Consider the following 16,690-nt stretch of genomic DNA (forward strand, 5'->3'; position numbering starts at 1 on the left):
TCTCCTAAAGAAAGAAAATAAAACCTTAAACTTTGAGGGAGGCTGAGGCAAGAGGATCCCAAATTCAAGCCAGCCTCAGCAGCTTAGCGAGATCCTGTTGCAAAATTAAAAATTAAAAGAGCTGGAGTTGTGGCTTAATAGTTGAGTACCCCTGGGCTCTGCAGTGCCACCAAAAAAACAAAAACCAACCAAACAAAAAAATTTACTGTCAATAACAGACTAGTTCTGCCAAGATTGTAGGGCAATCTTGGGCAATTTACGGAACCTCTCTCTGCCTCTCTTTACTCACCTGTGAAACAGAGGTGTAGCAGAAGTTCCTACCCCACTGGGTTGTGAGAACTGAACCAGCTGGCACTGAGCCAATATTCCATGAGTACTGTTAGGACACTAAAGCCTTGGGTAGTCAGAGGACTAGGCTGGGTGAGAGCTAGTCTGCCATCACAGACTAGGGCAGGCTGGAATTGAGAGGCACACAGGCAGCTAAGTGTAGGACAAACTAAAATCAAGTGTTAAATAAAGCCCTTTGGCAGAGGAAGGAGAGATTTTTCTGTCCAGGGGAATAGAAAAGGTTCCCTGACAAATTTGCCTTTTTAAAAAGTCAGTCTTGCTGGGTTCAATGGTGTACACCTGTAATCACAGCGGCTTGGAAGGCTGAGGCAAGAAGATCGAAAGTTCAAAGCCAGCCTCAGCAATTTAGTGAGGCCCTGAACAATTTAGTAAGACTCTGTCTCAAAATAGAATTTATTATTATTTTTTTTAAAGGAGGCGGGGGCTGGAGATGTGGCTCAGTCTTTAAGCACCCCTGGGTTCAATCCCTGCCCTCCCCCACCCCCCAAAAAACTATATCATTTTAGAAATAATATTCTAATCAAACTAAAACAAAAAATTTAAGGATTAAGAAAGATTAGTGAAAATAAAAATGACTAACCGTGGACTTACAACAGAAGAAATTTGTCACTGTGCTCAGCTTTTCAAAATATATTGAAAATATATCCTCCTTTGTAAAGTATGTTTTCAAGATACGTATGTGTTTGTATCATAGTTGAATACAATTATAAGAATGGAATCCTCCATTCTCTCCCCACTGATGACCAAGGCCATTCTGGGAACTGCAGGACATTAGTCAACCCATTTCTCTGCTAGAGCACTGTTCCAGCCTGCCCCACTAGCCAGAACCTGTATTCTGGAGTCTGGAGCTGCATGACAGGAAAAGAGGAGTTCAAGGATTAAAGAAAGTGGCAGAGGATGAACCTTTTCTAAAGTTGCTGCTTGCCCCAGCTCCTGACACAGGTTGGAGGTGTGCACCACAAAATTAAAACCCATTGGTGGAGCACAACTAACTGCAAGGTATCATTTGCTGCCAGTAATCTATCAAGAACCCTGTGCCTTGAGCATCCTAGACAAGCACTCTACCACTGAGCCTCATCTCCAACCCCTGCAAATGACATTTGTAATCAATCAGAACAGATTCAAGATTTGCCTTATAACAAAAGTAGTCTCTCTTACAGTTTGTTATGCTCTCTTGAATGGGATTCAAAGAATTGGAGGTAGAACCAATGCTAGAAATTGAACATAACCATGGAAGTACATCACCAAAGTGAAAGTCATCCATCATGTGCATAAGGCCACACTTCTGCTTTGTAATTTGTTGTTAGACTTTTTGGTCCAGCCTGGCCTTCAGCCACTTCTTCCTGTATCCATTCTCCATGTCTCCTCAAATGAAATGTGATTACTAACCTTAAAAAAAAAAAAAGATACGTTTGTGTATATGTTTATCAAGAAATAGTTGAGTCAGGTGCAGTGATGCATGCCTGTAATCCCAGTGGCTCTGAAGGCTGAGACAGGAGGATTGCAAGATCAAAGGCAGCCTCAGCAGAAAGGGAGGCCCTAAGCAACTCAGTGAGACCCTATCTCTAAAGAAAATACAAAATAGGGCTGGGGATGAATTTCAGTGGTTGAGTGCTACTGAGTTCAATCCCTGTACTCCCCCCACCTAAAAAAGAAAGAAATAGTTGAACTGACATATATCAAGGAACTCATCCAAGGATTTTGATGTCTCAGGAATAGTGAAAACAGTCATGAAAAATAAAAATGACTTGCCCCAAGCATTTCAGAGGCAGTTTATTTCACCCAGTTACATATCTCCAGTGTTTTAGAGCAATATTATACAGCAGCTCTCCAAAAACCCATGGTGAGAATATGCTGCCCCTATTCCCATCAATGAACAATATTTACCTTTAGGAAGATGGTTCAAAGGTCAGGAGAGAATCATCTCAGGAATTCAGCCACAGTTGGATGGGAGGATAAATGAGTATCTACAGAATTTGTTACTTCTCACTCCCCAGTGAACTTTAATCTACACTTGAATATGTCTGGGAGACACGCCTGGGCTAGAGAATAGCTGAATTCATTGAGTATTTAAAATGTGGCAGCTTGGTGCTAATGACCTTGCCAATGTTCCTGTCCCCTGGCTTGTTAAGAAATCCATAGTAAGACTTTGCTTGTTAATGGAACAAGGCTTCCTCAAAGCAGGGAGGCTACTCGACTTGTCAGTGAGACAGGATATGAACCCTAGGGGTCCAACTCCAGGGCCCTCCCTCTTAACCACTGGGCCTCCCCGACTCATTCCTGAGTCATCTGCATACAAATGGTATTGCTATTGATAAGGTGATTGGCCAATTGTCATTATTCAAACTAGGACTCCAGAGCAGGGAGTGGGTGCTATTTATTATTATGCTAGGGAAAACAGGCCCAAACAACTGTAGCAGCCTGGCGGAGAAGTGCTATCTCCTCAATGCCTGTATGTCTGAGAGTGGATGAACAAAGAAGAAAATTGAAGTAGAAAGAAACCAATTAGTGGACTTTAAGAAAGATCAAGTTTGGGGAATTCCCAGAGATAGAGAAACCTGCCAAGGATCCCGGGAAGAGATACAGGATTGTCACAGACTCATAGTTTCAGCCCAGTTTTTCAGAGGTGTCAGTCAACAGCACCCCAGCCTCAGGGGCTGGGAACCTAAAAGTGGCCCCTGAAAGGGGCAACGAAGAAACCAGTGACGATCTGCAGACAAACAGCTTTGGTTTTGTGGAGCTGGAAACCAAATCAAAACCAGAAGAGGAGTGAGTGGGAGGTAAGGACAGGGACTGGCCAGCGCAAACAACACTTTAAAATGTAGCCTTGAAGCCCAGGAAAAAGATAGGACTGTCCTGGGGGTGGAGTCAAGAAGTTTCCTTTCTTTTTTTGAAGCAAGAAATTAGGATGTATTTAATGATGAAAGCAAGGAGCCAACCTAAGGAGAGTTAAGAAAACGCAGAATGCATAATTAGCCCCTCACGGGGACATCCAGAGGTGGAGTCCCTGAGGAAGCTGGAGGAGGACCCGAGCCAGCGTGGAAGGATTAACTTGCTCCTATGTAGGTACATTTCTGCCTTTGTGCATGGGTGGGAAGGGGCTTGTGGGGCTGAAGTTTTCAGCAGAGATTCTGATCGAGGTCCTATGTTTTCTCTAGGAGCCAACTGGGGATGACTTGCTGTGCCAGAGGTTATTAAAGGGGCTTAATGTTTGGTGGGAGCTGAGCTGGCCCTAATATGGGCTCTCTTTTCATCTTCGCTATTACTCAGACAGGTGATCACATACCTGTTTTACAGAATGGGAAGGTCAGGACGGTGAAGGGGAGAACCAGGTCACTGCCTTCTGATGTCTTTCATTCCTGTTAGAGGGGTAATAGGTAGCAAGTTAGCAAATGTTGTTTTCTTTATTGTGTGGTGCTGGGGATGGAACTCAGAGCATCATTCATGCTAGCTAAGCCCTCCACCACTGAGCTCTATTCCCAACTCCGAAAATGTAGCTTAAATAATGGCCCACAACATAATATGAACGTTTACCATAGACAACATATGATTGGTATCAAATTTTTGTTTTTATGAATTGCTTTGATTATTTACTTTAGGGGATCCCTTTGTTTAAAAAAAAAAAAAACTTTTCCTTAGTAAGGCCATTTGAATAAGTGCTCTGTAGTTTATCTTTTTTTTTCTTTCCGGTACCAAGGATTGAACTCAGAGGTTCAATCCTTGGTACCGGATTTACCACTGAGCCACATCCCCAGCTTTTTTCTATCTTTTTTTTCAATTTTCCTTCTGAGACAGGGTCTTAATAAGTTGCTGATGCTGGCCTCCAACTTGCCATCTCCTGCATTATTAGTCTCCACATCCAGCTTATCTTTTGTTTTTATTAAAAAATATCTTTATATGGCACCATGAACTTGTACTTCATTCTTTAATTGATTTATTATTCTAATTAAGTGTACATGACAGCAGAATGCAGTTAAGGATGTTCCCTGCGTTTCTTTCTATTCGGAAATATTTTTAGTTCCCCATGAATACTATGGGGGAAAACATTCTGCTTTCAGAGTTTTTGAATTTGTTAATTTTCAGATTTGAAGTGTTTGAAATTCTTCCAAAGATATTTGTTGCAAAAGAATCACAAGTTTAAGAACTGTAGGGATGATACAACTACAAATTAGATACGTGCACAGTGATTCCTGCCTCCACAAAAATGAATTTGTGGTCACGTGGTACCCAGTTTGGAGATCATTATTGTAGTTTTTTGGTTTGGGGCTTTGCCACTAGAAATTGAACCAGGAGTGTTTACTACTGAGATACATCCCCAGCCCTTTTAATTTTTTAACTTTGAGACAGGGTCTCTCTAAGTTGCTGTGGATAGCTTCCAAGTGTGGTTCTCCTGCTCAGTAATCTGAGTGGAGTCACTGGGATTACAGTTTTTTTATTTATTTCACCTGTCAGACCTTATTTGTGTCTAAGAACTACCTGAATAATCAAGTTAGGGATGTGGAGCCATATACTGGGGTTTATAATGCAGGATAGAGGAACTACTATGATGGTTTGGCGGGGGTGAGAATCAAATTTGCAGGCTGACTTCTGTCACAGCCCTCAGTAGACAAGGGTGTTCTCTAAATTTTTTTCTGAAATAATAGGCTGCAATGCTGAGATCTATTTAAGAGGTGAGGTCTTTGGAGATGGTGGACTAGAATTGGTCTTTCTGGCAGCTGTTTGGCAATTATTTCTCTATTGCATTACTTACCTTAGTATCTTACAGTACTTCTATATAGGTATTTTTATTTGCTCTTAAAACCTCTTTTTAAAATAGTAGGCCTGCATTATCTTCCCCACTTGAGGGATATATGGAGAAATGGATATTAATGAACTTGTTTCACATTAAAAGATGAGTCCAGAAAACACTCAAAACATAGGTCATTAAGCTTTTCCAAAGAGAAATTTTAATTGTTAGCTCTTTGTTTTTCTTTTAAAACTTTATATGACATTCAATTTAATTTTTGACAAGTTTAAATAGAAAATGAGGCAAATGCCAAGAAACCCATAATTCAAACAGGTAAATTCATGAAAAATAATTAGACTTTTATCTGTGCCATATATTCCATTAAAATTTAAGGGGATCTTGGAAAGTTCCAAGTATTGGTTTGATTTCAAAATAGGTAGTCAGAAGAAATGAACTCTTTATAATTTCAATACCATGTTGCATTAAGATAGTCATATGCCAGAAACTTTTAAAAATAGCTAAGTACTTCCTACAAGTAATCAAAACAGCATCCTAATTCTTAATGACCATCTCTGACTTAAGACTTATCTGCAGGGTGTCTGGAGCAACTAGCCTGTTTTCAGTGTCGCTCATCCTCAAAAATTAACCTAATTATTATAAATATTGATTAATGAAAAATAAATGCTATTTGGTTTGTGATGGTTATAAAGCAATAGTTAATGGTTAATAATTCATGGCTTATGAAGTTACTAAAAAATTAATTATCCCCAGGTGGAAAAATATAGGCAAATTGCTTAGAAGTAATTTATCATAGAGGTAGCCATTAATACTGCATATTTCTTGCCACTGCTTTAGTCTAAGTCCAAATTTTGCTTTGAAAAAAGACAAACATGGAACTTTTATAACCATGAGGTGGGGAATCACCTTGAAACTTTTTTAAATTTTTTTTTATTTTGAGACAGGGTCTTATTATTAAGTTGCTGAGGCTGGCCTCAAATTTGTGCTCCTCTTGCCTCAGCCTCCCAAATTGCTGGGATTACAGGCATGTACCACCATGCCTGGCAAGCATTTTTTCATATTTCACTTATAAGTAGGACTTATTAAATCCTCCTGTCAGCCTTCCCAGTTGCTGGGATTATAGGTAGGTGTATGGCACTATGCCTGGCTGGAAAAAAAAATCTTTTAATCCTGCTTTAATTTAAGACTGAAATAACAGATTGCATGGCTCAACTCTTCCAACAATCTAGGAGACTTTATTTGCATACATCACCATCCAGCTCTTTCTTTGATATCTATCTTTGAATATCCATTTCCTTACCTCTCTCCTTGGGGGGATGAGATTGTCTTTTTATACCCACTCCTTGAACCTCCTAGCACAATATCTGGTTCTCCAGGATTTTTAATAATTAGCTTATATTAAGCTTCCAAAACTAATGAGTTTAGCAAATTTGAAGCAAAGAAATAAGCCTAAGCTTAAAAGACCACTGGTTTGGCTTTCAAATCCCTTTTTGTTTCACTTTTTTTTTTTTTTTAATGTTTCTTTCTTTTCTTCCCCCTTTTTAAAATTTTTTTTAGTTTTCAGTGGACACAACATCTTTTTTTTTTTTATGTGATGCTGAGGATCGAACCCAGGCGAACGCGCTACCGCTTGAGCCACATCCCCAATCCCTTGTTTCACTTTTTATAAATAAAAAGCCTGAAAATAGAAGTTATTTGCTTTAAAAAGAGAGAGAGAGAGAGAGAGAGACACAGATGATTTAACCTCTCTCAATTCTTTTCCAGCTCCCTTACTTATCCATGGTTTTAGTTTGTTACACTTTGGTTTTGACACTTGGACTCTTAGATTAAATGATCCTTTCCCACAGTGGGAGTCCAGTGTCTGATTTTGTTAATCCTGTTGGAGTTGCTGGTGTTCTTTACCAAGAAGTTCATGAGTTTCCTTTCAGTTTCAGCTTCTTGTGAAAATGATCCTTCCATCACCCCCACCCCCACCCCTTGTCTCACAGTCACATCTACATGTCCCACTGGTGAAGAACAATGAGAAATTCTTGGTCATACAGCAGAAATATTGTATCCCTATTTTATAAATGATTAACCTGGTGTTCTGCAACTTGCTTAGGAATAATAACTATTATCAGCACTTGCTATTTGTCAGGCATTATTCAAAACATTTTTCATTTAATCTCACATCCAATCTCTAAAGTGGGTACTTAGAGTCCTAATTCACAGATGAATAAAAATAAGGCACAGAGAGACAAAATAATTAGCCTAAAGTCAAACAGCTAGGAAGTAGTACCATATAAGCTAAGTTCTATTTTAAGTATTTCTGTGTTTTTTGTTTTAACACTGGGAATTACATCCCCAGCCCTTTTTATTTTGATATTTTGAGACAGGGTCTCTGAGTTGCTGAGATTGGCCCCAAATTTGGGATTCTCCTGCCTCAGCCTCCCAAGTCACTGGGATTATAGGCATAGGCCATACATGGTACATGGCTCAAAGTTTTTCTTTTCTTTCTTTTTTTTTAATTTTTTATTGTATTTTTCTGATAGTAAAATTATTCTATGAAGATGAGGATGATGAACCAATATTCTCAACTATTTTATAGAAATTTAATATTCTACCTATTTTCATCTTTTAATTTTTTACTTTTAACCATTAAAACCACAAGTAGTATGACTTTTAAAAATTGAATTTGGCCAGGCACTGTGATAGAGGCCTGTAATCTCATCAACTAGGGAGACTAAAGCAGATGACCACAGGTTTGAAGCCAGCCTCAGCAATTTAGTGAGATGCTGTCTCAATTAAAAAAAAAAAAAAAAGACTGATATAGCTCAGTGATAAAGTGACCCAGGGTTCAATCCCCAAACCACGCCCCCCCCCCCAAAAAAAATTGAATTTGTAATTGAATGATAACTGTCCATCTACACCTATTAAAATGTTTACTAATGCAAAAAATTTTACAACTGTCAAGCCTTAGTGGATTTTAATAGCTTCTGGCTAAGTATTTAAGTGGATGCCATGTTCCTCCCCAATCAGGATTTGTCAGCAGTGTTTCTCCCATAGTCAGTCATTCCTGAAGACAGCCATAAGTGGCAGCTTGAAATAAACAATCCAAAGTTTTGAAGATGAGTTTCACAGCTTTTAACATTTTCATCCAATGTGTTGGAAAGGAAAACCTTTTTCTCTACTTTTTAGTTCAGTCCCTGTGGGCATGCAAATGAGACAGATGAACAGGAGTAAACTCAGAATTTTAGTTAATATTTATATGCAAAGAATGCACAGAAAAGAAGTGAAACTCAACACTTAGATTTGAGGATATATATATATATATATATATATATATATATATATATATTTTATTTTATTTTTTTTTAACAGAAAGCTGAAAAATGCACAGGCAGAGTTAATGGAAGATAAGGACTACTTTATTTATGTAAGATCAAATAGTTGCCAATTTCCACAACCTGTCTGAAGTGATTGAAAGAAGCTCTTCCTGGTTGAGGGGGAGGGAGTGTCACCTTCCTCAAAGGGAAATTTTTGCCCAGACTTCAGACAGATAAAGGGAGGTTGGGGGGGGGGGGATCAGTTTATTAATTTAACAAATAAAAATAACAAGAAATTAAAAAGGGGACATGGTTATAGAATTTTCTGCATCTGTTTTCAGTGGAAAATATCCCTTACCAAAGGGTGTATTTTGGGGTGGCATATTCTGATCCTTTTCAAATGGAAAGCAAAGAATATAGCCACACCATGACTAAATTTTATCTTGATTAGTATTTTTCAGTCCTCCTGATAAGCAACCACTTCCTTACTAAATAAACCTTTTAATATTTTCTGACCTTGTACACATAACTCTTTTCTGTTACTTGTTGCATTTCTTTTTAAGTTACAAAAAGCAATATAAAACTATAAGATATATTTAGAAAAAAGGTGGAAGGCAACTCACCCATAATTCTACTACTCTTACAAACTAGGTTCTTACATATTTCCTTTCAATGTTATTGTTGAACCCACGATGCAAAGAAAAGACCACTGACTCCCATTTTAAGCCAAATTAAAGCAAGCTTATTTTGTGTACATGAGGGAGATGCTCAGCCACTTCCTTGCCTAAAAGCATGGCCAGAGGACACTGCCTGGTCTAAGAGCAGGGAGGTTTTTATAACACAAAGTTACAAAGGTGGGTATATTGGGAACTTACAGCTGACAGGGTTCTGGTAATAAGAGGGCAGACAGCAGGTTAATGATCTACATGGCTTAACATCTCAAGGTGGGGAGTAAATTCAGATTCCAACATCAGAATTAAGGAGGAGCAGCTGAGATTTCAGGGAGGGTTGTTATCTGGTCAGGGAGAGTCAGGCAGGGTAAGTTCAAAGCACAGGCAGGAATTCCAAGCAAGTTTAAAATATCAAAGTATGGTCAGGAGAAATAGAAATCTTAGTATTTTACAGTAAAACAGAAATGAATTTTTCATGACCTCATAACAAGATGGCTCCCAATCTTAAAATGGAATTAGGTGGGGTTCATCAGTTATCTATATCTATTTCACAGAATTGTAGTGATATGGGCACACAATGAATAATATAACTTTTTTCAATAACATTGCATTACAAACATTCTCCATGTTCTTAACCTCAGTCCTCATATTATTTCATAGCTGCAAAGTTTGCCTAACTCTTCTCTAGTTGTTAGGCATCTTGTCTACATTTAGATTTTTTTTTTTTCCCCCTTGTACTAGGGATTGAACCTAGGGCCTAGCACATGCTAGGCAAGGGCTCTACCTCTGAGCTATATACCCAGCTCTTTTTAAAAAATTTTATTTTGAGACAAGGTCTCGCTAAATTGCTTAGACTGGCCTGGAGCTTGTGATCCTCCTGCTTCCTTCTCCCAATATCTAGGATTAGGAGTGTCTGGCTGCTTCCATGTTCTCATTGGGTCATCCCGCTGTTATCAGGGCAGGGCTGTTTGGAGTTGGCCTCTCCCTTCTGGGTGGAGCCTGAAACTCCTAGAACAATTTGCCTAGTTTAAGAGGTCAAGTCCCAGGCTAAAGGGCAGCCAGACCACCAAAGCTCCCAGATCTCCGTCATTGTTTTCTCCCCTTTTGGAGGCCCAGATTTGGTGGCGCTAGCCAGGCAGGCGCCCCAGGAGCACTTCCTCTGGGCAGAGGCCACGACTCCCAGGGCTTTTCCTTGTTTTCTTTGCTTTACCTGCCCTGGCGAGGGGTGAGTCCCTCCCAGCGCTCTCTCCTTCTGTCCTAGTAATCTGCAGCGTCACCCTGTGCAAAGGAAGGAACTAAGCTGCGCTCCCCAGGCATCATGGGCCGTCTGCTGGCCTCCGAAGTACAGCAGCTGCTCCATAACAAATTTGTGGTCATCCTGGGGGACTCCGTGCAGAGGGCCGTGTACAAAGACCTGGTGCTCCTGCTGCAGAAGGACTGCTTGCTCACTCCCAGCCAACTCAAGGCCAAGGGCGAACTGACCTTCGAACAGGACAAGCTGGTGAAAGGAGGTCAGCTGGGCCCCTTGCACAATGGCACCAACTACCGCGAGGTCCGTCAGTTTAGCTCAGATCACCATCTAGTGCGCTTTTACTTCCTCACACGCGTTTACTCCAAGTACCTGGAGGCCATCTTGGAGGAACTCCAGTCTGGTGAGCATGCCCCGGACCTGATCATCATGAACTCCTGCCTCTGGGACGTCTCCAGGTATGGTCCGCATTCCTGGAACAGCTATCTGCAGAACCTGGAGAACTTGTTTGGGCGATTGGGCGAAGTTCTGCCTGAGTCTTGCCTCCTGGTGTGGAACACGGCCATGCCTGTAGGTAAGAAAATTACTGCACGCTTTCTCCCACGCAAGCCCCTGCCCTGGGCCATCCCTCTGCGAAGGATCGTGGTGCATGCCAACTTCTACAGCTCCATCAAGGCAAGTAAACATGGCTTCGATGTGCTAGACTTGCATTTCCACTTTCGTCATGCTTGGAATTGCCTGCAGTCAGATGGGGTGCACTGGAATGAGCACGCACACCGCCAGCTCTCCTACCTGCTGCTGACCCACGTGGCTGAGGCCTGGGGTGTGGAGCTACCCTGCCGCCCACCCGCACCCATAGGCGAGCTGATCCAGGACGCTCCTGAGAGGCAGCCCCAGGCCAACCGAGATCAACTGGACTTATCTCTGTCCCCGCCCCTGCCTTCTCCCAGGCGTCGCCCCCTGCTCGAGACCCCACGGCCCCGCTTGCGCCCCCTGCTGCCCCCTCCCGTTCCCCCACATCACGTGTCACCCCCGTCCTGGCACTATCCCCAAGATTGCTACTTTTCCTCCGACCATGTTTTCCAGTCGGATCAATTCTATTTCCAGTCAGATGTGCCCTCATCTACCCAGCCAGGATTTGCCTTCGAAGCTGACTTTAACTTTTGTTCCCCTCCACCTATGGCCAGCTTCTCACCCTGTTATCAGCAGCGGGCCCCAGTGGTGTACAGGGGTTTTTCCCGTTACCTAGTTCAAGGCCCCTATATGCCCTGGAGAGGGCAGCACAGACGATCAAAAAGAGGGGCCTCCGCCCACCCAGAGTCAAGGCGCCAGTAGGTCCACCTGAGGGCCTTCATTCTCCTGAAGGTGAATGGCGTGGATTGTTTTGACCCTTCCGTTATGTTGGCACAGGCCACAATACACTGACCCTAAGCCTTAATAGTCCATGTTTGGGCACCTTTGTGTTCATAGCTATTACAGATTACAGGACGGAGACCCGTCTGACCCATATTTGTTTCTTACCTTGTCTTCTGCATGGGGTAGGGCAGGAGGGACCAAGCATTATTCCTATCTCCCCATCCCTTATATTGCCATTTATTTTTTGTAAAAAATAAAATTGGTACACAGAAATTGTTTCACAAAATAGTTGTGGATTTGTGTGTGTGTGTGTGTGTGTGTGTGTGTGTGTGTGTGTGTGTAATTAATGGATGACTTTCCTTACAGTTTAAAAATTAGCTCTGTGAAAACAGGACACTGTTTACTGAAAAAGAATAGTTGTGGACTGGGGATATAGCTCAATCAGTAGAGTTCTTGCTTCGCATGCACAAGACCCTGGGTTCAATCCCCAGTGCCACACACAAACTAAAAAGAATAGTTGTGACATCTTCTTAGTGAACTATTCAAAACTGGTTTGTTCAAAGTAAATTCTTCTGAGCGGTTCCATAAGAAATTTAACTTTTTTTGTGATCATATTTTCCAGAGATTCTCAGAGAATCATTTAGAGTTAGGAAAACAAAAGTCATAAAACATAACCAACACTTAGCGAGAAAACTGAATACAAGAAAGGTAAGTGACTTATTCCAAGTCGTTCAGACAACCATTATTCCACTAGTCTTTACTAGTTTACAGTGGTCTCCTTGGTCCTGAGATTTGAAAGCTAATGTAAAACAAGCAGAAGTCCATCAAACGTAGTCTCACTATGCAAGTGGTGGCAAAACCATCTCTGGGACCATAGCTGGAAGTCTGTTACATAATATGATGAATTATGCAAGCTAGAGGGGAAGGTATGATTGTGACAGTGTTATTCCCTTGAAGAGTCCTGATTTTCAGACTTAAGAAAATTAGATAAAAATAACCTGGGTTTTTCTTGTTTTCTTTTGCTTTTTTTTTGTACCAGGGATTGAACTCGGGGGCCTTAACCACTGAGCCATATCACCAGCCCCTTTTTATATCTTATTTAGAGATAGGGTCTCGGTGAGTTACTTAGAGCCTCGCTAAATTGCTGAGGCTGGCAACTGAGTGGTCCTCTTGCCTCTGAGGTTACAAGCATGGGCCACTGTGCCTGACAATAAGCTGTTCTTAATGACCATGTAATTACCATCATGGAATAAAACTACAAGTTGGGACAACCCAGTCCACAGATCCCTTCTCCTTCAACTCTGACGGGTGCCTACTGTGGCTGTCACTCTGTTTTGTAGAATGTTAACATCACTAAGATTGTTTAAATGCTAGACCCCTTGTCCATAGGACCAGTGAAATGTTAATATTTAAATAAAATAGTCAAAAATAGGATGTTTTACTGAATTGATTCGAGTGATTTGTCAGTCTCCAATACCACTACCCCTAAATTTGATAAGAGTGAGGAAATGTTAGTCTGCAAAAATGAAGATCATGAAGTCACAAGAGATGATATCAGGTAGTGATGGAAGAAAAACACAGTGGCTCTTAACCCTCTAAAGGAACGTGATTCCTGGAGAACAGAGCCTTGATCTCTACCTTTGTGTATAAAATCGTAGCAGAGCTGAGCACTTACCAGTTATTTTTCAGTGAATTAGGATGTAAAGAGGTGACTTATAAATATGTTGATGATTGTCTAAGAGATCATGTAAGTTGGCATTTAGTCTCTGTAGCCCCTCTGAAGGAATACTGCTAAAACAGCATGAGGATGGTGGCTCTTCAGGACCCTGGAAAGAATGTTCCAGCAAGGTCTAGAAAGAGAGACATGCTTGGCCATGTAAATGTTCTAGTGCACTAGACTGTTAGATTCAGTAACATCGGCCCATCGATTCAGTAACATCAGCCCTCAAGATGGGCCAGTTGCCTTCCTCTGGGTTCACACTTCTCAAGCAGCATTTAGCTGCTGATCTGAGTAAATTGAAGCACTTAGTACTTGTATTTCCAGAAATTGGTGTTCTGGTTACTAGCTTTCTCATGAGTTAGGTTATAGCACGTGCTAATCCTCCATAATCAGAACATGCCTGATAAGTCAAGGAAAATGAGTTTTTAGATATTCAGTGCTGAGAACCATACATGATGATCTACTGTTTTATGGATTAAATCGCGCCAATTACTCAACAACAGTTCTTCTTTTCTCAGGTGGGTAGGAATTCAGGTGGATTTGGAGTGCAGGGACAGTCTTCCTTCACAGGTATATTAACTTCATATGGCTGCTGTAAAAAATGCCAAGAAGGTGATAACACACATTTAGCCAGGAGTGATGGTGCACCCTTGCAATCCCAGCTACTCAGGAGTCTGAGGAAGGAGGATCATAAGTTTTAAGGCCAGCCTGGGGAACTCAGTAAGACCCTGCTCAAAATAAAATTTAAAAAGAGGGGCAATAACTCAGTGGTAGAGTACTCCTGGGTCCAATTCTCCATAGCATTAAAAAAAAAAAAAAGGAAAAGGAAAAAAGTATCTGTCTCTCACAGTTTAGGAGGTCAGAAGTCTGAAACCCATTACTCCAAAATAAAATTCTTACTTTACCTATGCCGTACTACCTGATCAGACTTCTTTCTGCCCTGCAATGTTATCTTCTGGAACTCTCTTCATTATTCTTAAAGCTTTACCTAAGTCACCCTGAGTGGCTACCCTTCCCCACTTTCCTGGGCCCAACCCCCTAGCCACTGGTGTCAGAGCCTGACAGCACATTCAGTGGATGTTTACATTTAATTTCATACGTATGTTGGCCTTTCTTTCAGACTAAAGCTTTCTTTGCCCATTTTTTGCAATTGTCATCTTGTTCCTTAAAATCCAGAAACCTAGCAATGCAATCAAGCTATTGTCTGATAAAAAGAGCTAAAATTATTCAGCATTGATGAGAGAATTTATTTCTCTATTGTTCGGACTTAGAATGCAGGGCTCATTTGGCCCAAACTGCAGCCTCAAGAAATGGCAGCACTCAGAGCTTTTCATACTTGACTCGTCTCAAGTTTTCCGGAAAAAGAAAAACAGAAGTAAAATTAATGATTAAGTTGACATTAAGCAAGCAGTGTACGTTTCTCACAAGATTCTATAAAACTATTATACCAAAGACCAAAACTTTAAAGCTATAACTGTGTTTTTCCATAAGTATGAAGAAAGCAAGGCCTAGCATTTGAAAATAAGTGGATCCTTCCCTCCTGCTACAGGAGCACCATCAGCCTCTCCTTCACTAGTCAGCCATGGAGCCCTCTGCGGTAATATTCACATTAAATGCTGGAGCTGTGCAAAGGGGTAGGTCTCTTTGACAACTGTATGTTCTTGAATTCTGCAAAGGTAAGTTGTTTTGAAAACAGATAATTAAAACTTATGTCAGAGCCAGGCACAGGTGCTTGCTTGTAGTCCTAGCTACTTAGGGAGGCTGAGGCAGGTGGATGGCTTGAGCACAGGGGTTCAAGACAACCCTGGACAACCTTGTCTCAACCAAGGGGTGGGGAGAAAAAGGACTTACTATTGTTTTAAGCTATTATATATTTATTTCTATAAATTCTAGAAACAATATTCTTATCCTCACAGCTTCATGAAGGATTTCTATCACTGCATGCTTAATAAGACTTTACCACTTTTTTTAATATTTATTTTTTAGTTGTAGGTGGACAGAATACCTTTATTTTTATGTGATGCTGAGGATCGAACCCAGTGCCTCACGCATGCTAGGCGAGTGCTCTACCTGAGTCACAACCCCAGCCCAAGACTTTACCTCTTAAAGAACCATCTCCTGAAACATGTCCCTTTGAACCATAATTCTCTCTATATATGTACTCTAAGTGCAAGGATGTTTGCAAAATGAGTCATTCCATAATAGCCCAATATGGAAATTCACAATGAAGCTCTGAGTGGTTCTGCATAAAATCACTTGATTAAATTGGGAAGTCCAGAATTAGGGGACTGGGGATATAGCTCAGTTGGTAGAGTGCTTGCCTCACATGGACAAAACCCTGGGTTCAATCCCCAACACCACAAAAATAAATAAGTGAATAAAAGAATAAACAGGATGCTGAAGCCATGCAGATAGTCATTCGATAATATCACCCCCTTCCAACATCTAAGGACAACATTGTTAGGTGCCAGATTCTGATCCCAAGGAAAAGGTCTTAGAAGAACAAGGGCACCAGCAAGAACTGCCATGGCAGGTCAGACATGCGATGCAGAAGCAACAACCAGCCTGTGTCCTCTGACAACGCCTCCTCCAGACAGCTGCCTTCCTTTGGGCTGCAGTCATGACACCTCCAAACCAGCGGACACATGGCTGCTTTAGTGTCATCGCTTCTCATGTCTGTGTCTAAATAGCATTGGTTGAGTTTTGCTGTACGTTTTAATCTTATATTTCATCTTGGCAACTATATCACACTACCAGGTTGACTTTCCCCTAATTATCCTCTCTAACCCCAGCCTCTCCAGGCCCTGAGGCAGTGATTATCAGCGGTATTTAGCATCAGAATCTCCTGGTGGGCTTGCTCAAACTCCATTGCTACACAGACACCACCCCCAAGCTTCAATCCAGTATGTTCAGAGTGGGACCCTAAAATTTGCATCTCTAGGAAGTACTTTTTCAGAAGATAAGGATCATACTTTGAAAACCACTAATCTAAGAGTTTTTTTTGGTTTGGATTGGTTTGTTTGTTTGGTTTTTCCCCTCAAATAAACATATAAAAACTATAGAAAAACCTAAATTTAGGTTATGGCAGGCATTCCCACTCATGTAGTCATAATCTAGATTTAACCATTGTTAACATTTTACCATATTATTTCTTTTTGAAAGTGTTTTTGTTGTTGTTGTTTGCACCTGGCATTGAACCCAGGGGTGCTTAACCACTGAGCCATATCCCCAGTCCCTTTTATTTTTTATCTGGGGAAAGGGTCTCACTAAGTTGCTTAGGGATGCACTAAGTTGCTG

The 16,690-nt window shown here is 41.1% G+C and overlaps 1 protein-coding gene across 4 annotated transcripts in view; it reads left to right on the top strand.

The window, feature by feature from the left end:
• PCED1B (PC-esterase domain containing 1B) overlaps positions 1 to 11,866 on the top strand; it is a 134,578-nt gene extending 122,712 nt beyond the window's left edge. For all 4 annotated transcript variants that reach the window (XM_081309435.1, XM_081309436.1, XM_081309437.1 and 1 more), the window contains one exon: positions 10,330 to 11,866. In XM_081309435.1, coding sequence (XP_081165561.1) covers positions 10,387 to 11,652 — 1,266 coding nt within the window. In that variant the 5' untranslated portion in view covers positions 10,330 to 10,386 and the 3' untranslated portion in view covers positions 11,653 to 11,866. The remainder of the gene's footprint in view (positions 1 to 10,329) is intronic.
• Positions 11,867 to 16,690: the final 4,824 nt, after the last annotated feature.

Source organism: Spermophilus citellus (genome assembly GCF_964194105.1).
Source record: "Spermophilus citellus genome assembly, chromosome: 10".
Classification (NCBI taxonomy): Eukaryota; Metazoa; Chordata; class Mammalia; order Rodentia; family Sciuridae; genus Spermophilus; species Spermophilus citellus.